General features: G+C 52.4%; 1 protein-coding gene across 4 annotated transcripts in view; it reads left to right on the top strand.

Moving 5' to 3' along the window:
- RAD18 (RAD18 E3 ubiquitin protein ligase) overlaps window positions 1-8,831 on the top strand; it is a 33,794-nt gene extending 24,963 nt beyond the window's left edge. For 2 of the 4 annotated variants that reach the window (XM_080350521.1, XM_080350519.1), the window contains exons 12-13: window positions 5,644-5,706; window positions 8,410-8,831. In XM_080350521.1, coding sequence (XP_080206647.1) covers window positions 5,644-5,706; window positions 8,410-8,512 — 166 coding nt within the window. In that variant the 3' untranslated portion in view covers window positions 8,513-8,831. Of the gene's footprint in view, window positions 1-4,034; window positions 4,136-5,643; window positions 5,707-8,409 lie in introns of those variants that run through there. The other 2 variants (XM_080350520.1, XM_080350522.1) reach the window with 2 other exon arrangements.
- The last annotated feature ends 12,589 nt before the right edge of the window (window positions 8,832-21,420 follow it).

Genomic DNA, 21,420 nt, shown 5'->3' with positions numbered 1-21,420 from the left:
GAAATACATTGAGAATTCACTTAATAATTTGGTAATGGCTCGACAGAGGGGTGATAGTGTAAATGTTCCTTTTGATACGGGAACAGTGAGTGGAATGTCTGTGGAACCAGGAGAACCTTTGGCATTTCTCTGCCACTGCATCATCTTCCCTTCTGTTGGAGGTTTTATTTAGAGAGGTCCAAAATGTGATATAGTCCAAGTCTTTTAATAGCTCTTTGAGTTGCTGTAAGAAGTAGAGTTTAAATGACCCATTATTTGCAGTCAGTGGTGTAATAGAATGCCACTGAACCTTGAAGTCCTGACAGCCGTTCACTTTGCTTTCTTCATGCTTTCAGTTTTGCTTCCCAAAGTCGCCTTATTTGGTTTCAGAAAATGAAGGATTAAGAAAGGCTTTATAAATATAATAATTCAAGTTGCTTTTGATAGTTCACCAATGATTTTATTAGAAGGAGACTCAGCTGTTACTGCTGACAAGATCTGTGTAGTTCTTGAAGGTGGTGTTTGGATCTGTTGAAGATGTTTACCTCATGGATCATAATGAGCTGTTCACCGCTGCCCACTTGTCAAAGGTGGCAGCAAGGAACGCTTAGATACACATCCTATTGCAGTGCTGCCTGTGTGGCTCCAGTTCTGGAGGGAAAGTGAAAAAGTGATTGAAAACAAATACAGAGTAACTGGTTTTGATATGTATCTGGAAGAGCTAATCTTGAAAATGACCTTGCTGAAGTGGGAGCTAATCCGAGGAAGCAGCTGGAGGTCCCGGCTGAGCGAGGAGTGACAGCTCTGCATTGCCACCCACTGTGCCCATGGGATGTGCCTCTTCCTCCTTGTTCCAGGAGGGCCAAGAACAATGTAGTGGTGCTTGGCTTCGGCATCGTTTATTAAAAGAACAATTTGGTTGTTGAAAAGTTTGACAGAATCATTTTTTTCTGAAGTCACCTTGGTTCACAAAGGGTTTTTTAAAGTCAGTGTGGGGACTAAAGATGCTGCCTGAAGACACTGGCCCCATGTCTTTGTTCTGGAGACAGGTTTTACGTGCCTGAGGCCTCAGCCCTCCAGCTGGCGACTGACGACAGGTCTGGGGGCGGCAGGACCTCAGGCAGCTCTGTCCGTGCAGCAGCGGCTCTGTCCGTGCAGCAGCTCTCAGCTCTGTCTTGGGCCAGCACAAGCCCAACAGGAGCCCAGCTCCTGTGGGTTTGCAGAGATGTCCCGTTTGGCAGGTGTGTGGATGACGGATGGAGCTGCTGCATCCCCACCGTGCCGGCTCTCGCCCCCGCCGTGCCCGCTCTCATCCTTGCTGTGCCTGCTCTGGTGGTCGCCCTGGAGCTCTGATAGTTACTTTAGTTCCACAAATAAATGCCTTCAGCTTGCCTCTTCTTCCCGAACTTAAATGGGGAAGAACAGGAGCATTTTGTTTTACTTTTTAAAAAAATTTATTGCAAATTAACCTTTTGGTGTTAAGGACCTTCGAAAATTTGCAGTTTTAATCTTACAAAGTGGGCTCTTGGGAGGTGGAAAGGGCTCGTATTAGCTCATCCAAGGTACCATTAAATCTCTGTTTCACTGCCAGTTTAGTGTGTGAATGATGTCAGGAGTGACACTACTAAGGGCCTTTGCCGTGGCAGTTGACCGTGGTTCTTCGCCCCGGTGTGTCTGCAGGCTGCTGTACCCCGCTGGCGGGCCCAGGGTGGCTGAGGGTTTGCTCAGGGCTGTTCTGTCGCCGCGGGGCAGCCGCTAACAGCTGGATGTGCTTCCATGCAGCGGGCTGGCAGATGCGCTTGGAAGGCGCCCTTGTTCCCGTTATGTCTGGCTCGGGCAGGGCTGTTTGTTCCTTGTCTTGTGCATTCGCTCTCTCCAAGGGAAATATTTGCCCAGGCGTGCTGAGTGCAGCGCGGGCTGCTGGGCTGGCGGGTCCGCAGCGTGCACATCTGTTGTGAAAACATGCCGAACGGCTCCCGTGGTTCACTCCTCAGCTCGGCCGCTGTGGAGCAGGAGCAGAGTTACCAGAGTGCACACGATTGTTTTGGCAGAATGTCTCTGGGATTTTCTGTTCGATTTCCTACTTTTTGCGTGTCCCCTGGTTCGTCTACGTGGTGTGGGGTTTATTTATTTTTCTTTAAACACAGGGCAGTTTGCTTAACCTTACAAGCCAGCTGCTGTGCTGCTCCAGGAGTTCAGCAACGCGGTGGCGTTTTTTGGTATATGGCTTTTTAATTATTATTGTTGTTATATGTTTTTAGTTATTTGGTTCCCCCTGTGAAAGGTGCGTTGAGCTCCGTGCGCTCCCAGCGCTGCCCCCACCGCTTTCACACCCCGCCTGCGTCACCACGGGCTTCTCAGGGGCTGTGAAAAGTAGGTGTAGTCCTGCAAACTGCCCGAGAGAAAGATGTGCTTTGTCACTCCCAGGTTACCGTGAGGTTAACCTTTTGTTAATTACGGTGCCATAAATATAGCACAAATCAAAAAAGAATGGTTTAGATTTTGTGGGTTTAAGTACCATTGTGCTATTGTAGCGAGTAATGATTTTCAGAGGCTTGTATTTTATTTCTGATAATAAGAGGATATCCTTTGACAAGGGTAAAAGTTTTTCACATTGAAATGTCAAAACTTGAAATATGTTTGGGAGTCTGAATGTGCGTGCTGTGTTTTCATGGCGAGAGCACTTCTAATGGAGCCGATGTTAGCATGGAGTAAAAGAAAATGAGGATCTTGAGCAGCACGTAGAATCTAACAAAACAACCTTGGGGAGCTGAAGTGTTTGCTCCGTCAAAAGGTGCTGCAAGTAAATCAGATTCTTTTGTGTTCTCCTTTGTAAGACCTTCTGTCTTTGTCAATCTCATATTGATATTTGCTAAGGGAGCAGTTGGTCAGTAGTAGAAATTACATTGTGCAATAATCACTGATGTACTGATATTATTAAAAAGTTGATACTTTAATTGAGAAAATACAAATTTTATAGCTGCTGGAAAAGCCCCAGAGCGTGCACGGGGGTCGTAGCATGGGCCAAACACAGCTGCGCCCTGCACAGATTGACGGCCCACCGAGAAAGCAAAATGTGCCTGACGGAGAAACGCCCAAACAAACCAGGACTTTTAAGGGATAATTTGTCAAAGCTCTGAAGTCATCCATAGAGCTTTCCTAGAACCCTGGTGCTCTGCATCACTAGTGCCATTGCGCTGCACATCACTAGTGCCATTGCGCTGCACATCACTAGTGCCATTGCGCTCTTCTGCTGGCTGGAATCAAAGCCAAATTTTGGGCAACTACTTAAACAATAGGAAAATTAGAAAAGAAACTCGGTGGGACAGTGATAAGCCAGTTAATGAACTCTGCAGAGGAAATATTCTATTGAAAGTATTTTATGCCGTGGGGATGATAGTTAGGTTTTTAAACAAATTATTTCTTTTTAAAACTTTGCATTAGAAGAAAATGTCAGTTCTTGACAGAATTGCAGCAGCAGACAATATATATCGTCGGCCTTGCCTGGGGTACAAGGTTTGCACCGAAACAGTGACTTACTGCCGAAGCCCTGTTGGGAAGGCGCGTTACCACAGCTGGTGTGGGTCCGTGCCGCCGGAACGCGCCGGGCGGCCGCAGCGTCTGCCGGGCGAGCCCGAGCCGCGGAGCCGGCCCCGCTGCGCCAGGAGCCAGGCTTAGCTGGTCACTAGTGCTCGGACTGACGTGCTCTGCAGAATTTGGGCTTTAGTTCCTCAGCAGAAGAGGCGGAAACGGAGCGTTGATGTTCAGTGAGTCTGGAGCTCACTGGCTGCAGCAATCCCCCAAAACTGTCCGTTTGTCCGGGCTGATGGAAGGACACGGGCTGCTCACCCTGAGGCTGAGAATGAACTTAATCTGCCTTAAACCAATTCAAATAGACGTTTGCTCCTTTTGATTTTAGAACAAGACATGTTATTCACACTTACGTCAGCTTTTCTCTCGCTATTTTGAGGTGATGTGTTAAAAAGGGAGTCAAGTACAAATGGCGGTCGAGAAGGTAACAGTTTACTCTTGGTTAATTATCTATCGGTGCCCAGAAGGAACTGATGCTGCAGAAACTGAGGTGGAGTTGGGAGCTGCTCTCCACGGGCTGCGCTGCCCTCAGCCCCAAAGCGCCCAGGAAACAAAGAGCCCGAAAGCGCCCAGGACACAAGGAACCTGAAAGCGCCCAGGACACAAAGAAGAACCCGAAAGCGCCCAGGAAACAAAGCCTCTTCGCACCCGTTGCCTGTGGCATCTGGAGCAGCTCAGCTCCGCAGCTTTAATGGCTTTGCCATAAAAATGTTCTCGTCTGGAGCTGGTGTGTGAAATCCTAGAATAGAATAATGACCTTGATTCAGGAAAAGGACAGAAAACCTCCGGTGGGAAATCGTCTTGGGTTTGGAGTCTGAATGAAGTCGGAAGCTGTTTTGCTTTGTCTGGCCGCGGTGCAGGTAGATAGCTGATGGGTATGGGACAGGCAGAAATACCGCGGAAATGAGCACAACTGTTCTGAATTCCGTGATGCCTTTGGGCCCCCTAGGCTAACATTTAAAGAAACAACATACATAATGAGAGAGCTGTTTCTTTTTACTTAATTCGCTTTCTTCAGTTTAAGTGAATTCATTCCATAAGAGCTTGGGACTTTTCTTCTCTGGTATGGGATGGGTTGGTGAAAACTGGACTTTGGGCAGAAACACCTTTTGGAAACTTGAGGAGTTGTCCTTATTATCCGGATTCTGCTTTGCCATGTGGAATCTGTCCCATGACAATGAGCATTTTGGGGCTGTTTTCCTTAACGTGTGTTTTGAACAAGCGTATCAATGCGCTGGTATCTGTGTGTGATGCTGTGACTCTGGGCTGTGTTGTTGCAGTTTACATTTGCTGTCTTCTAGTAAACGGGATTAGTTTTGCTGTAAAACCTTTAAAGTGAATCCAAGAGAACCGGTATCCGGCTGCTGTCCCATGGTTTATGCTGAAGTCTCCCGGCTGTTTGTGTAACGTGGTTTGTTATGTCATTTCTGCAATAGCGGCACCTTTTTGAGAGAGAGTTTCTGGAAAGCACCACGTTCCAGCTTGCTCGTTGGTTTCTGCAGCCCTGCAATCTGGCAGATGCTTGAACTTGAACAGTTCACATTGCGGTGCCTGAGCACACATTACAAGTCAGCAAGCATTGCCCAGACGTTTGTGTTCACTTAATTCAGCTTTTATTGAAATTTGACGAAATTTTCTTCTTATTTAACATACAGAGTGAAAACATCTGTACAGTTTGGTTGGTTTTTAATTTGAGCACGTGAAGAGCTCTGCAGGCAGCACTGGGCTGTTGTAGGTAACGCAGCAGATGTGTGTACACGTGCGTACGTGTCTACACGCGGGTTGTTCCAGTATTGATGCAATAACAGCCCTTTAATTGAGTTCACTAAGGCCCCGATGTAAGTAGCCTCTGTGAGTGCTGTAAGACACCTCCAGATGCGGCTCTGTCGCTGTTCAGGACACGTCTGGTGTCACACGTGCTGTTGGTGGAAGTTATTTTTGTCGGTTGGATTATTTCGTGTTCCCCGTGCCACGTGGACACTGTCTTGTCTCTGGGTTCTGCCTTTGTAAGCAGAGCCCCGCTTTGCTGCAGCTGCTGCTAAAGAATGTCCATGTGTTTTATTGCCCCCTCAGCTCCAGCTCGGACATTCTGAGAGACCTGCAGGAGCCCGAGACGTGTTGCGCGGCCTCTGGCAGGTAAGTGGAGCGTGCGAGTGGAAAGGCCCTTGGGACCGGTGGGGCCGGTGGTTTCCAGCCTGCGGAGCCCCCGCGGGTGCTGCGGGAGAAGCGAACGCCTCTGGGAGGTCGGTTCTCGGAGCATCTCCACGGGTTGCCTGGTGGCTTTGGATCCTTGGAAGATCGTACCTGGGTGCTCCCAGGATCTGCAGGTGGCCGGTTGAAAATCATTGTGCTGAGCTGTATTGGAGTATGAATATATATTTAAAAAAAAAAAGGAAGAAGAAAGAAAAAAATGAGGGAAGATTAAGAGAATCTGATCTGTTGTATTTGAAGTTACGTTGGTGTCAGTCTCGCCTGCATCTCTGTCAAGCTGAACGTGCTGGAACCGCAGCATCTGTTCCATTTACTCCTGTTTGAAGAGAGGAGAGCGCTTTCTTGTTTTCAAAAGCTTAACGCCTTATTTCTTGAAACCAAAACTCCCCTTTTGTTCCATAGTGGTAATATTTAAAATTTGGATCTTGCTGTGCAAGGTGTTGTACAAAGAAACACTGGGGAAGGACCAGCCGTCTGTGTGGGGGCTGTTGGCTCCAGACTTGCAGAGGGTGGATGGACTGTCGTTTCTTTATCAGCAGACAGTGACTTGCAATTAATTTTGGTGCTGGTACCATCAAATTATTGCCTGTTCTTTGTGTGTGCTCCCGGGACTCCACTCTGGAGACGCCAGCTGGCTGAGCCGTGTCTGCTGCGGGAGATGATAATGTGGTGTGGCTCCGTGGGCGAGCTGGAACAACAGGTTTCTTGGTGGGAGAAGAAGTGGGAATGTCAATAACAACCCCATACTAGAGTTTGTTAGTGGGGTGTTTCTGCCCAGCAGCAGTGGACATTCACGTGAGTTATGAGATGTAGCCATAGCAAGATCGCTTGTTCCCTTGGTGATTCCCTTCACCCAGCAGACTCCCCACTTGTCTGGTGGGTTTGAGTGGTGACAGCGTTTGGCCAGGTTGACAAGCGCGGAAGGACGTGGGTGGAGCTGACGTGGCTGCAGAGCCGTGTCCCGCGGCCGGGCCAGGGACGCTTGGCTTTGGCAACCGGGAACGCAGGAGCCGTCGGCCAAGGGACAGACAGATGGTTCATTTCATAACCAGCCCAGATTGTTTAAAAGCTGAGTTACGCCAGAAAAATATCATCCCTCTTGCTTTATTTTTATGGGAGTTAATGATCAGATATTTGCAAAATAGGAGAACCGAGTGATAAAGAAGCTCCAGTTCTCGGCTTTGTGTTTTAAAACACTTTTGAATATAAGGTAATTACCACTCTGCTGTGGAAAATTTAGGCATCAAAGCTAGGAACAGGCAGAAGATAAAACAGCGAAGGGAGCCTTAAACTAAATGAGATTTCTGCTTCGTTCTGTGTCCTAATTTGTTCCTGCAAAGGTGGTTGTATTTTGCAGCTTCTCTAAAACGAAATAACAAGAAGAAGGGAAAGAGGAAGGTGCGATGCTGGTGTTGCTCCTTGTGAAGGGACACAGGAGCTCTCTAGCAATCCTGGGGGAGGTCGGGGCGGGTCGTGCACGTGCATCATCCCTCCTGGTTGTGCTCCTCAGGGCTGTGCTCCCTGCACAGCACGGACCGAACCTGCTCGTGTTGGATGCGCACGAGTTACCCGCACGGACCGAACCTGCTCGTGTTGGATGCGCACGAGTTACCCGCACGGACCGAACCTGCTCGTGTTGGATGCGCACGAGTTACCCGCACGGACCGAACCTGCTCGTGTTGGATGCGCACGAGTTACCCGCACGGACCGAACCTGCTCGTGTTGGATGCGCACGAGTTACCCGCACGGACCGAACCTGCTTGTGCTGGGATGTGCACAGATCTCTCGCACGAGGTTACGGTCTCACAAATGCAGCAGCTCCATTTCCAACATGGTGCTGAGCTCACCTCTGAAATCTCTTTTAGTACTTATCTCGTGGCCCTCAACAGAGACCTGGATTTGGGCATTTGAGAGTTTTCCATTGTTATTTTCAGTTGTGGATTCCCAGTTTAAGCCAAATGAATAGTCCCTGCAGGATGGATTCATCCTGGCGAATGGTACAAGAAGAGTGCATTTGTAAGGAATGTTTAATTAGTGATAGCTATTGATGGATGAGTGATATCTTTCGTGTCAACACTATGTGGAATTTTGAGCTGCTTATTATGGAAATTAGCTGCTTAATTTAAATATGGCTAGTTTAACTTTTTTTCCCTTTAAAATTAACTCTGACTAAAAGGAAAACACTTCTTTAGTTCCCAGTGGAAAATTCTTTGTCCATAAATGAGAAGAGCCTCTGGCAAAGAGCCTGTTTGAAGATGGGAGTCCTGCACGTTTCCTTCTTGGGTAACGGTGACCAGAGCGCCCGTCCCCTCCCTCGGTGGCTCTGCCGCTGGGTGGCTCTGGTTCAGGTCGACCTCTGCTCTGTGGTGTCGCGCTGGTTTCACTGGCACCAGGGCCTCTTCTGGTTTATGGACAAGGAACGTGAAAGGTTGGTGCTGCTCCTCGCTGTCCCCAGCGGGTCCCTGGTGGCGGGGACAGACGCCGTGACCCTGCCCCTGCAAAGGGGACGGTTCCTGGGCACCGTCAGCGGTTACACGAGTGTGCCTGCTTACAGCACGCTGGCACAGCCTGGGGCACTTGCTGTGTTTAGAGCAGCTTCAAACCCCTTTTCTCTGTTTGCATTTTCAGCGGCCGTTCCGCGGGTCCGGGGCCCAACCAGAGGAAGCCGCGTCGGCCGCGGGTGCCGGGGAGCGAGCGGCTGCTGCCCCGGAGCAAGCGGAGGAAGAGCTGAGGCTGCGGCGGGAGCGCGGGACACGCTGCCGGGGCCCTTCCGCTGTCCGTGTGTCTGGGTGCTCCATAAACCCTGCATTTTCGCACAACTGTCATTCAAACTGCCTCAAAATAACCCGCCTGGCGCACTGGTGGCTTTTGCTTGCAGCGCTGTGGCCATTTAACCTAGGGATGGGGGCGAAGCGCCGGAGCCTCGAGCCGGCTCTGGGGCCGCGCGTTCCCCTCGTGTCCCGCAGGACCCCGTGGGGCTGGGGGCTGAGGGACGGGTGTCCTGGACTACAGAAACGTGCTTTGGTTTTCAATATATCTGTGGAAACTGACTCATGAGTATGTGTCATTATTTCAGCTTAAAGTCATTAAATTTGATAGAAATTGGAAGGTCGTTGGACGTGAAGTATTCTGGCTTTAAAACAAATATTAGCATTTGAAAGTCTTATCATGGAAGATGATGGAGTTTTGTAATGCAGAAAAGCAATGAAAGAAAATGAAGCCTGAGCAACAGGGCATGTTTCTAAACATGCAGCCTGTAAGCAAAATACATACCGGGCAAAGTATTCCGAATGTTGTTAGCGGGCCCTGCAGCTCTGGTCACGGCCTGTCAGCGGCAGCTCCGCCGGGACGGCACGGAGCCTGTTGAGACTGGGGGCTGCGTGTTTCCTGAGCTCAGGCTGCGTTTGTCACTGGGGCCGGACCTGGCTCCAGGGCTGCTCTCCCAGCCCGCGGCACGGGCACCGTCCTGGGTCAGAACGGGGCGGTCTGCGTGATGTAAACGTGGCTCCAGTGGGGTGAGCAGGTGCAGAGAAAACACAGCAGCCGGTGTTGGTAGGTTGGTTGGTTTGTTTTTTCTAAAAGGAGTGTGGTGGGTGTTCGGGGACCTTCTCTCCGCTGCCAGCGAGGCTGAAACGTTCTGCTCTGCCTTTCCCGCTATCCTCCCTTCCCATAGGCTTAATGTCAAGCACGGTTTGCCCAGTTATGTTGTTTCTGTAGCTCAGCCCAGTTTTGGATGCAGTGCAATGCTTTGCTAACCAGCCCATCGTGTTCCAAACAGGAGCTCCTGGAGACTTTACACGTCTGGGGGCTGCACACAAGGGCAGCAGTGACAGCCGCTCCTGTGCAGGACGGGTGTTTCCTGTTAACAGAACTCAAGCTGGGGTAACTCGGTTGTTAGTCTAAATACTCTGAGTGAGTTTGCAATGTCTCTTTTTAGGACGCCTCTTGATACAAGGTATGGATTTGAGTCTTTCTGGAAAATCTCTGCAGCCTTCGTCGTGCCGCAGGTTTTATTGCTGGTAAATTTAAAAGCTGAAACTTCCAGCAAATAATAGTGCGTCAGTGACAGCGCTGCTAACAAGAAAAATGCTTTGCACAAACTTGGGGGAAGGCAGATATATGAGGAAAGCTGAGCTATAAAACAGGAAAACATCAGGAGTGGTAAAGAAGTTAAATTAAGCTTACGGACTATAGGAAGAAAGTGATAGCCAAGGTTCTCACTGCAGAACTGCAACGGCCTGTGGCTACAGCACAGTCTGCTTGCTTTGCTATAAGAATACATAAATAAAGCTACCATTTCTATGGGAGTCGTGCTATTCATAGGCATGTGTGAGCATGCACACCTAGAAAGGCCCTGGGGAACCTTCTCTTTCAGGCTGGAGTATGAGATTCAATGAGCTCCTAATCGACAGTTGGTTTCTTAATTCCGCTTTATGATTTCTGCTGGCTCCAGCTGCCCCTGCGCGCTGGCTGCAGATCAGCAGCTGCCAACGCTCCCGTTCGCTCCATCCTTGTAAGCCACGCGTGTGGTTCTGCACTAAGCCGGAGGCAGAGTCTCGGGGCTAAGCCCGGCTCCTGGGACTGAAGCGGAGTTTTGCGCGGGGCAGACGGTTGCGGTGAGCGGGGCCCGGGGTGGCACCCGCTGCCCCCGTTCCTGCCCAGCACGAGCGCTCTAAATCATTGTGATGTTCTCTGGAGCCGGTCGGGCATCACTTCTAGAACGCAGGTAGGTGGGCTGTGCGTCTAAAGCCAGCCCGTTGCACCCCCTGTGCCCGGCGCGGTGACCGCGGGTCCCGCCGCAGCCGGGGCTCCGGCAGCTCACAGGTGGAGGAGAACATTGCACAGCCCCGCGGTGCCAGCGCCGCCCTCGGCTCCGCCGTGCTGAGCACCACGGTCACGAAGAGAACATTGCCCCCAGACAGCGCAGAACCGCCAGCCTGGCCGCTGGAGCCCTGGGAAACCTTCGCAAAAGCCTTTTAAAATATTTTCCGAATAGCTGGGTCATTAAATACTTCCTACACCTCCTGATTACCACTGGGCAAATAATTCACAGTGGTTCCTTGGGGAGGATCTTTAGGGAGGTTTGACCATGTTTTTTTCTCACAGAACCTCCACGTCTGCTCTGTAAGTAATGAAGAGGTGTTCATTGTTCTCGCTGGGTTTGAGATGTGTCGGTGTTGGCGGTGCCGGTGACAGTCCGTCCCTCGTAGGGCCTTCTCTGCCGCGGGGGCCCCTCAGCTGTTGGGATCTTGAGCGGGCTGTTGATTTCCAGTGAGATCGTCCCTGCCGCTGCAGGTACAGCCCCAATCCGGCTGACAGCACCCGGTGTCCCCGGAAAAGCCTTTCCCCTCCGGCCCTGCTGGGGCAGCCCTGCCCGCGCAGTCGGTGCGGCTCTGGCGGATCCTGGCTCCCAGGTGTGGATGATTTAGCTAAAGCCCAGTTTTGGATGGGCCTGGCCTACACAAACGCAGCAGTGGGTCTGACCTGAGCACACAGCTGCCGAAACCAAACCCGTCTGCGTCCCGGAGCGTCCCCAGCAGAGCGGGTCCCGCCCCACTCGGCCCCGGCGCGGTTTGAGGCCGCAGGAGGGTGTGGGAGGGAGGACGATTTTGCTCTTGTTGGGAAACAACCATTCCCTCCATGCTGCTGAAGCCCGTTCATGTGTTAAAACTGCAGTCGTTATCAAAATGTTTTATTTTCCATAAAAATGTTGTGTGGCATGTTTGACAGGCTGTGGAGAGCCCCGAAAGCTGCTGACTCAGCTCTCCAGAAGCGCTTTGCCCGAGTTTAACTGCATTTCCCCCCAGCTCAGGAGGGATTTCATAGAGGGTGAGCTTGTTTGGCTGCTGCAGGTCGCAGTCGGGAGCGCAAGGAGGAGTTTTTCAAGCCCGTGAGTCAGACTCCCCCTCGATCGCCTCCTGTGCCGGAGCGCGGTGACGGGCGGCACGGCCACACCGGGAAACGGCCACGCCGGGAAATGGCTACGCCGGGAAACAGCCGCTTTTGTGTCACCAGGAGCATTCGGGGAGAGAAGCGGCCGCCCCGCGGGCCCAGCGCGCCGCTGGTGTTCGGCCCTGCCCCAGTCGGCCTGGGGCACCCTTTGCAAACGCTCAGTTTGCTTTTAATGTGAGGGTCACCCCAGGTCTGGGCGCTGAACAGCAAACTGATGTTCACTCCATCAAGGGCGAGCTGAGTTACTCCGGCTTCTGCCAACCCGGCATCTGGCTTATTGTGTTCGGTGGTGAAATGAGGGAAAATGAACCTAATCTGACCATTAGGAGTAATTACTCAAAAAGAAAAATGAATTGGGTGGTAATTGCTGCAAAACTGATGGCGGTTCGTGCAGATACATCCTTTACCTGCTGAGCTCCCAAGGCACCATGTTCCTCATCCAGCAAAACCAGGGGGTATTTTCAAATGCTGGAGGAACAGCCGTTCGCTGAGCCCGAGTCCCGGGGGTCGGGGAGCTGGGAGCGGGAGCTGCCGCGCCGCAGCCCAGCACCCGCTGCTCCGGGCTGCGGAGCAGCTCAGCGGCGCCCAGAGACGAGCTGGTGCTTCCTGACGCAGCCTTGACCCGAAGTGGAAGTCCCAGAAACAAGAGCACATCTCGTGTGCCTCGTTCAGTGTCGGGACGTTAAACACGCTTACAAACCAAGATATGAATGAGATGTGTTTGTTTCGGGGTGAGTCTGGGGGTCTGGATTGTAACTGCAGCCCATTTGGTGGGTGGTGGGAAGTCGGTGAGCTGGAGCGCTAAGATGCCGTCCCACCAGCTGGGACATCCCTGGGAGGTGCCCTTGGCCAGCGCCCGCAGGGTGACGAGCCCCGGGGACAGCGTCTCTGCGGCACCGGTGCTGGGAACAGAAGGTTCCTCCTCGGGGTTTCTCTGCACCACAGAAGCACCCAGCAACGCCTGGACCTGCAGGCGTCAGCTGCTGCGGTGGGGCGAGCGACCCCATCACCCACCGCAGAATTACCAGCTCCGTGCCATGCGCCGCCAAGAACACCGTGAACCCCTCAGCATGAGAGCAGCGATGCTGTTGGGAACACCGTGAACCCCTCAGCGTGAGAGCAGCTATGCTGTTGGGAACACTGTGAACCCCTCAGCGTGAGAGCAGCTATGCTGTTGGGAACACCGCGAACCCCTCAGCGTGAGAGCAGCTATGCTGTTGGGAACACTGTGAACCCCTCAGCGTGAGAGCAGCGATGCTATTGGGAACACCGCGAACCCCTCAGCGTGAGAGCAGCGATGCTGTTGGGAACACCGTGAACCCCTCAGCATGAGAGCAGCGATGCTGTTGGGAACACTGTGAACCCCTCAGCGTGAGAGCAGCGATGCTGTTGGGAACACCGCGAACCCCTCGACGTGAGAGCAGCGATGCTGTTGGGAACACCGCGAACCCCTTGGCGTGAGAGCAGCGATGCTGTTGGGAACACCGCGAACCCCTTGGCGTGAGAGCAGCGATGCTGTTGGGAACACCGCGAACCCCTCGGTGTGAGAGCAACAATGTTGTTGGGAACACCGCGAACCCCTCGGCGTGAGAGCAGCGATGCTGTTGGGAACACCGCGAACCCCTCGGGGTGAGAGCAGCGATGCTGTTGGGAACACCGCGAACCCCTCGGTGTGAGAGCAGCGATGCTGTTGGGAACACCGCGAACCCCTCGGCGTGAGAGCAGCGATGCTGTTGGGAACACCGTGAACCCCTCAGCGTGAGAGCAGCGATGCTGTTGGGAACACCGCGAACCCCTCGGGGTGAGAGCAGCGATGCTGTTGGGAACACTGCGAACCCCTCGGGGTGAGAGCAGCGATGCTGTTGGGAACACCGCGAACCCCTCGGCGTGAGAGCAGCGATGCTGTTGGGAACACCGCGAACCCCTCGGTGTGAGAGCAGCAATGATGTTGTGACAAGATTTCTCAAACAATGGCAAAGCAGCTGGGTCGCTGCTTGGGGAGATGCTTCATGGGTTCTGCAACGTCTTCGATCAGGGACCTGGTGTGGCTGAGATAATCGCATTTCCATTGAAAACAAGGTAAAGGGCCGTGCTGCCACAATAACTGTAGCGGTAAGATAACGAAGCAATTACTTGGTGTGACAGAAGAGAGCAGCTATGGCATGTTAAATGCAGACGTAAATCAAACTGGTTTGCTGACAGCCTGTTGAGGTTAATATTTCTATATCACTTATTGTCGAAGTCACCATTTAAAGGTGTAAAACCGTTATCTTTGCTGAAGCGGGAGATTGTGTGTTCACTTAATGTACCTGTTGTGTCTGCACTGACGCACTTACGGACCTCTGAGCTTCAGAAACTATTTTGGGATCTTTCACAGGCAATCGGTGCATCACCGCCTCCCGCACTGGGTCACCTCCTGTGCTGTGTCACCTTCTCTTGTCACTGTGTCACCTCCTCTCATCACTGTGTCACCTCCTGTGCTGTGTCACCTCGTCCCGTGGCTTTGCAGGGGGTGAGAAGCTCCGTGGGACCCTGGAGTCGGTCCCAGGGGAGACGTGGGCAGGGACAGACCGCGGTGCGTGCGACGTCGCGCACGATGCGCAGGTAAGCAGGACATCAGAGAGGGCCCGGGACAGGGCTTGTTTTCTCCTTTCTGTTGGCTGCACATTTCTCACCAGCCCTAAATTCACATAAACTGACTAACGTAAGGGAAAAAACAACAGTGGAGCAGGAAACGCCGTGTCCTCGGGGCGCTGTCCTGTCCTCGCTCCCTCCGGCAGCTCCGCTCGCCGTCACCAGTCAAGGGGCAGCTGGGGACCGGTCAGGGACTTGTGAACAGCCGGGCTGGGGACACAGGTCACAGCACAGAGGAGCAGAGGCAGCGACTGAGAGTGATGATGTGCAGTAACATGCTGCGTGTCCCTGTGAGGGGCTGCGGTGGGCAGGGGACACACAAGGAATGAGCAGGGGACACACAGGGGATGGGCAGGGGATGAGCAGGGGACACATAGGGGACAGGCAGGGTCCCTGGTGCCTCAGGCCAGCGCTCCAAGGGTGGCGTGTTTGCTGGCAGGAGTAATTAAGAAATGACCCTTTGGTTTAAGGACAGCCCGTTGGACAGCAGAACAGACGCTTTGGACTGGAAAGCCTTAGCCAGGTGCAGGAATTCGAGCTGACTCGTCACGCTGCAGGCCGGGAGAGCCGAACACCCGTCGTTTTCTGTTCAGAAACAGGTAAATAATGGTGTTGTTCCGCAGCCAGGAGGTGGAGCAGCCGCTGCGAGCGCCATGAAGATGGGAACCTGCATCCAGAACCATTCTGACAAATTGGTGAGTTGGCTCAACATCAACCACCCGAAATTAAATGAGGAGAAGGACAAATAAGTGACTTCAGGAAGGAGAAGGTAAACATATTATTGCAAATGGGCGATAATTAGCGAGGAAGGACAGTTTGCATAAATGTAGCTGGGCTTCATTTTCCAAGTGAAATCTTGCTCCCTGGTCCGTCGTTTGGCTGCGTTCCTGGGGCACAATTCGGTGTGAGGGCCGTGGGGTGCACCCCCCACCCTGGGGCGTCTCTAGATGGGTGCCCACTTCTATACTCACACACACACATATATACACACATATGTGCTTAATTAGCTCAGGACTGCAGCCCCTTTCCTATCACCCAGCACAGATTTTGTTGTAGTGATGAGCAGCAATGCTGATTCGCTTTCCTTTACACATATAAGCACATTAATTGCATCATTTACATATTAATATGTATAAAAATAAGCTGATGTATGTATTTCAGTGTTATTCCGGCTCCTCTGTCTTTCCCGTAGCAAGGTGAGAGTGATGCTCGATCAGAACTGAGCCCCGTGTTAGTACCTCGGTTACCGGGTGTTAAATGAATGAGTCACACGTATGTGTGTGGAAATATTAATTAATATCTGAGGCGATGCTCAATAACATGTTGCTTTGTTGGTGGGTTCTGCAGGTGCCGTGAAAGTCGCTGTTTTTGCACGTTCACCTTCCACTCGCGGGTCCCCAGCTGGTTTGTTTGGCTCTTCATTGCTCCTTCAGAGCATCCAGAGCGGCTGAATAGCATGAAGTTATACAGAAATACAGTAAAAAACAAACAAGTGAAAGTAGTAAAATTATGACATAATCTCCCAAAAGCTTGCAGCTGAAGTCGCTTTGTTAAAAAAGCATATGTACATATATTTCCACCGTCCTGTATCAGGCCAGCTCATTATTCCCAGGGTCTGTGCAGGCTCCATTGATTTTATGGGCTTTGGGGCCATAATGGGATGATGCGAGAAACATTTTAGCAGGAACAACGTCATTACGGAGCCATCTACAAAACCCTCAGCCGGGCGGGTTCACATCCTGCACGCAGCTGCGTGCACAGAATTTGCAGAGGTTCTGCACCTTGTTTGCAGAGGTTCTGCACCTTGTTTGCAGAGGTTCTGCACCTTGTTTGCAGAGGTTATATGTGTTGTTTGCAGAGGTTCTGCACATTGTTTGTAGAAGTTATACGTGTTGTTTGTGGAGGTTATATTTGTTATTTGCAGAGGTTATACGTATTGTTTGCAGAGGTTCTGTACGTTGTTTGCAGAGGCTATATTTGTTGTTTGCAGAGGTTCTGTACGTTGTTTGCAGAGGTTACACGTGTTGTCTGCAGAGGTTCTGTATGTTGGCTCTAACACCCCCCCCAAGTGACTGGTGCAGCTGTCACTCCTCTGTCCCCCCAGTCCAGCCTGTGATGGGCAGGACGTGGGTTCCGCTGTACAACCCACAGACACCTACCTTGTCACAGCCTAGACAGGACTTGGGGGATTACAGGATCAGCCTAGATTATTGGATCAGCCCGATGCACAGCCTGCTCTCGTTTAAATGGGTTTAAGTTGACAGATTTGGATGGAGCGTTGGTGCTGCATCCTGGGATAGCGGGGCTGGCGCAGGCCGTGGCGTCCCCTGCGTGTCTGGTACCCAGTGAAGAGCTAGAGCACCTTCCGAGGCTCTGCTGGGGACCTTTACTTGCAGTACTGCAATATTAATGGTAATGCTTATGGAAATGGCAGCTGGTTTAATGCCAGCAAGTTCAGGTTCTTTTTCAAGACTTAATCTACAAAAGTTGGATGAGCATGGCTTGGGCTTCGGCGCGGCTGGAAGCGGCCGTGGGAGCAGAGGCTGACTGTTCCAACAGGCAGGGCATTTCTTTGAAGGAAATGATGTGAATCCTGTGAACATGATGTAAAAGGTTCTTAACATTGAATCCTTTGAGTGAGCTCAGTGTTCCTGGATAAACAAAAAGAAGGGAAAAGAAGAAATGGTCTTGATAGGTGGCATGAACTCATGTCAATTCTTTTTCTGCTGCAAATGCTTTCTAAAGCTTGAGACTGCAGCATCCAGGTTGTCCCCCCTCTTCCCCGTCTGTGTACATCCAGCTTGGCCGGCTCGATTCCCTCTCGGTGATGCTTTGGGGATAGTTTCCCAATCAAATCAGCAGGCGGGGAGCAGCGCGGTGCAGAGCAGCGGTGCGGAGCAGTGGTGCAGAGCAGTGCGGTGCGGAGCAGCGGCGCCCACACGGACGACCAGGTTAGTTGCCACCATCAACCCGAGGACGAGCTTTTGGTTTGGTGTGGGGTTTTTGTTGTTGCTTTTGAGCAAAAGCACCACAGCCAGGAGCACGCTTTCAGCCGTCGGACGCTGTAACTGGTGGTGTGAATTACCTAAGAGTGTAGCAGTATTTACCTGCCTCTTCAAAAAGCTGCATCGTACTGTAGCGTGTCACCACGAGTCAGTGACTTCATTAACTCAGTGGATTGTGTATAAGTGTTTGGGACCTGATAATTTTGTGTATTGCTTTTATTTCCATGTTTTGCCTCCAGAGACTTGTAGACTTAAGCATGGTGCATTTTACAATATTTACTCTGGGTGCGTATTCCTCTGAAAAGCTGTATAACCAAATGGATAACAACGTGGGGAGTTTCTACCATACCTGGGGATTTACTCATGTGAATAGTTAAGAAACATGGGGAAACGCTCCTCATTCTCTCTGCCCTTCGTGCATCCCTAAGCCTTACCTAGAGCCCGTGACATTCAGCGGCGTTTTGGTGGAGCGCTAATCGGCCTTTTCCGGGAGGTGTGTGCGTGGGACTGCGCATCTCTGTATTTTTAGTGATTTTCCAAAGTGGAGCCTCTTGCACCCCAGTGCAGGGGGTGAGGGCTGGGGAAAACTTCTAGGATAAAGAGAATTTCCCATGCAAAAGCAGCCAGATAAAATATTCTGGCTTCGTAGGTCGCAGTGCCTGCCACGGGCCACATCCACACACGAGGGTTCACGGGCGGCCACCGCGCCGTCTGTACAACACTGGCCTGGACTTGACGTTTTGCCAGAGCTGTGTATCAGGGGGACCGTAAAGCTGGGATTCAACATAGCTATTGGAAAAACAGCTATTTCAGATGCAGCAGTAAACCGACATGCAATTAAATTTAGCCTTATGTAGCGCTTGTGCTTTTGATTATTCCAGAGCGTGTATTTTTAAAACAAAAATGTTTCCAGCTCTATGGCATCACTGGAGTTTTAGAGCTGGAGGGAGCTGGGGGTGACTCAGAAACCCCTGTCATTCGCACAGGATTCTTTGCTTTACAACCACGCCTGTTTGTGTTCTGACGGCGGTGCAGCCGCGGGTGAGGAGCGAGGGGCCGCGAGCGTCCCGCGCGGCGCGGGGAGCGGCACTGGGATGGGGTCCGGCCGAGCCCCGCGGCCCGCGCGGCGGGAGGGACGTTCCGCTACAGCAGCTCCCTTTGCTCCCTTCCCGCTGCGGGCAGGAGTGGCCGTTAGATCCTCGCTTCTGCATCCTTCAGCCTGCCCTGTTCCTGCGCACACAAGCCGGTGCAGAAGGTCCCGTGCCCAGCGTGGGGCTGTGTACCCAGCACCGCTGCGCCTGGGGCAGCGCGGCCACCACCTGTTCAGCCAGTGCCTCTTCCCTCAGCCCCCTGTGGGATTTTACACTTGGTAACTGATGCGAGAATATGGGCATATGGACGGAATGATGAGATCTTGTATCTGACTCTCATACCTTCACGAGGGAAACCCCCCAAGAGCTGCATCTGCCAGTACCGCAGGTTGCGGCTGCCGAACCGAAGCTGTTCCCGCACTGCAGCCCCGCACAATCACAGTAAAGCATTCTGATATCACACAGTGACAGCGTTATTGCCTTCGCGGGGCAGGAGGCTGACCTCGCTGGCTGCAGCCGCCACGGGGCCTGATCCGGGGACACGGTCACCGCTGCCCCCGTGGGCGGGCTCTGCAGGTGCCAGCTGTGCGGTGCTGTCATTATTCGCTCAAATTAACGTTTATAGGTGCAATTAAGTGAACTCTTGAGGCAGCTGGCAGTCGCACGGTGAGTTTATTTTGACTGGACTTAACGGTTTTGAGAACCACTTGGAAATTTTCCTTTAACAGAAACTGGGAAAAAGAAAACAAGCAAGGGAAGGTTGAAAAGAAAAGAAAAGCTTGAGTTTTCTGCTTATTGCATCTTTTCCTGCCCGTGCCCCAAGCATGGTTTGAAGGTGACCCTCTGTAGCCGTGCCCATCACCGCGCACCACGCGGGGCCGGGGCTGCGGGGCACCGGGGGGCTCCGGGAAGGCTGGGACGGGAGGGACGTGGGCCAGCTCCTCTTGGGCCTCTCTGGAGCTGGGGGGACCGAGGTGACTTTCTCCCCAGGGGGTCCCTGTGCACCCGCTTTGCTGCTGCCCCGGCACCATTCAGGGTGACTGAATCTGTTTTCAACCAAAGAGGTTTCTTTTTTATTTCTCTGCTTTGGTGAATCCTTCAGACTTACTAAAACAAACATGTCAGCTGCCAAACTGTGACAGCCAAAAGCCGGGATCACAGATGAGGAGATGCATGGAAGAGCCGTATGTTGTGTAACTGGTGAGGTCGATGCCAAACCCCAGTGAATGACTCGTGTCTCTGAGCTGCCCGGGAGGGAAGCAGGACTTTATGTGGACGGGGATGCTCTCGGTCTGTGTTTCCCTGGGCACGTCTTCATGGTGGGGAGTGGGAGCACTTTGCCTGTTGGCAAATGGCAAATCAGTCAGAGCTGCACACAAAGCTCCGCCTGAAGCTTGTCCAGCCGCAGAGCCGGGGAAACGGCTGCTGGGGCTGTCGCAGGCCGGGCAGGGGAGAGCGACGGCCGTGGGGAGCTGCGGGATCAGAGGGAGCAGCGGGGCTGCTCGGCCACGGGCGCACACGCACCCTGGGGTGCACAGAGCAGCTGCGGTGCTCCCAAAATCTGGTCCCTCTTTGGCTGGGGAGTGGTGACACTGCGGCCCCGTTCACGAGGAGCGAGGGGCTCGGTGTGGGGCCGGTGTGAGCAGCCCTGGCCCCGCCACAGCGCGTCGCTCCAACCGGGCTGCACCCCAGCCAGGCGGGGGGACCTGCAGGTGCAACGGGAGCAAGGAGCCCAGACTGCAGCCGAGATACTTGAAGCAAAACTAATGAAAACCTGCCGTGACTTAGCCTCTTAAATCCAGCGTTCAGTCCTCAAGGGGTATGATGGTTCACCTCAGCAGCCAGCGGCTCACTAAGCCCCTGGGCTCGTGAATCAGAGCAGACAGAGCGTTAGGAAGCGCAGCCCTGGGAACAGCTTGGCATTGGCACGGAGACAAAGCGCATGAGTCCTGGGAGAGCTCGTTCACAGCTCAGCGTTTATGATTCACTGTTGAAATAGAATGTGTCCTGCAATTACACACCACTCTTTGAGGCATTCAGCTGCAGCACGTCTAAGCAACGCGATTGGCATCAGGCTCTTTCCTGCATTAGAAGTGGTTCAGTTCTAGTCTGCGAAGGAATAAGTATCCATGTAGTTATGAGTGACGCCTCATCTGACGGCAAAGAGGAGCAAACAGTGGCTGCTCTCTCACCTGAACCGAGTGTCTCACCAGCACTTCCATGCCAGCTGGTCCCAAAACACATTTATCATCCCTTGGTACCCTGCAAGATGCTGAAGGATCCATGCAGAACCCAAGGGCAAACCTCTCCTTGACCCCACTGGAGCCGGGATTTCACCCACGGTCAGTTCCTCCTACAGAACTCTCCCGAAAAAGGCAGAACAATGAAAAAATCAGCATTGCACATGGTGAGTTGTTATCCTCAGCGATTCCCACAGCCGTTTTATTGCCTGAAGGAGGAAGAACGTGAACCCTGGAGGGAAGAACTTGCCAAAGTATTTAACATTTCTACATCTTGCATAGAGCTAAAGGTTCCCAAAAATCTTTAAAAATAACTGCAGAGATGTTTACTCAAGGCCTAAGGCTGGGCTCGGTAGAGCTGGAGCTGTGGCTTTCGGGGACAGCGGCGCAGGGAGCGGGCACCAGCCTGGCTGTTCCGGAGCTCGGGGCTGCAGCGGCCGGGCAGGCGGGTCCTGCCGAAGCCACATCTTGGGTACAAGGCCTGGGAGCGACTGCGTGGCTGCCGGCGCTGGGTTTGGGGAGGGGAGCTGAGGTGGGTCCTGCTCTTCTGAACGCCCCCCGCGCTCTTGGGTCCTGGCTTCCCTCCTAGGGGCCAGAGTCTTGGAAAAACAGTGAAACGTGCTGCTGAGCTATCAGCACTGATGGCAAACAATGTCAAATGTAGCCACCTCTCCTTCTTTTATAGAAATGGTGTAACAATACTCTAAAATAATCCTC

The sequence above is a fragment of the Nesoenas mayeri genome, assembly GCF_963082525.1.
Source record: "Nesoenas mayeri genome assembly, chromosome: 10".
Classification (NCBI taxonomy): Eukaryota; Metazoa; Chordata; class Aves; order Columbiformes; family Columbidae; genus Nesoenas; species Nesoenas mayeri.
Note: the sequence above shows the minus strand (reverse complement) of the source record. Positions and strands in the feature narration are given on the sequence as shown.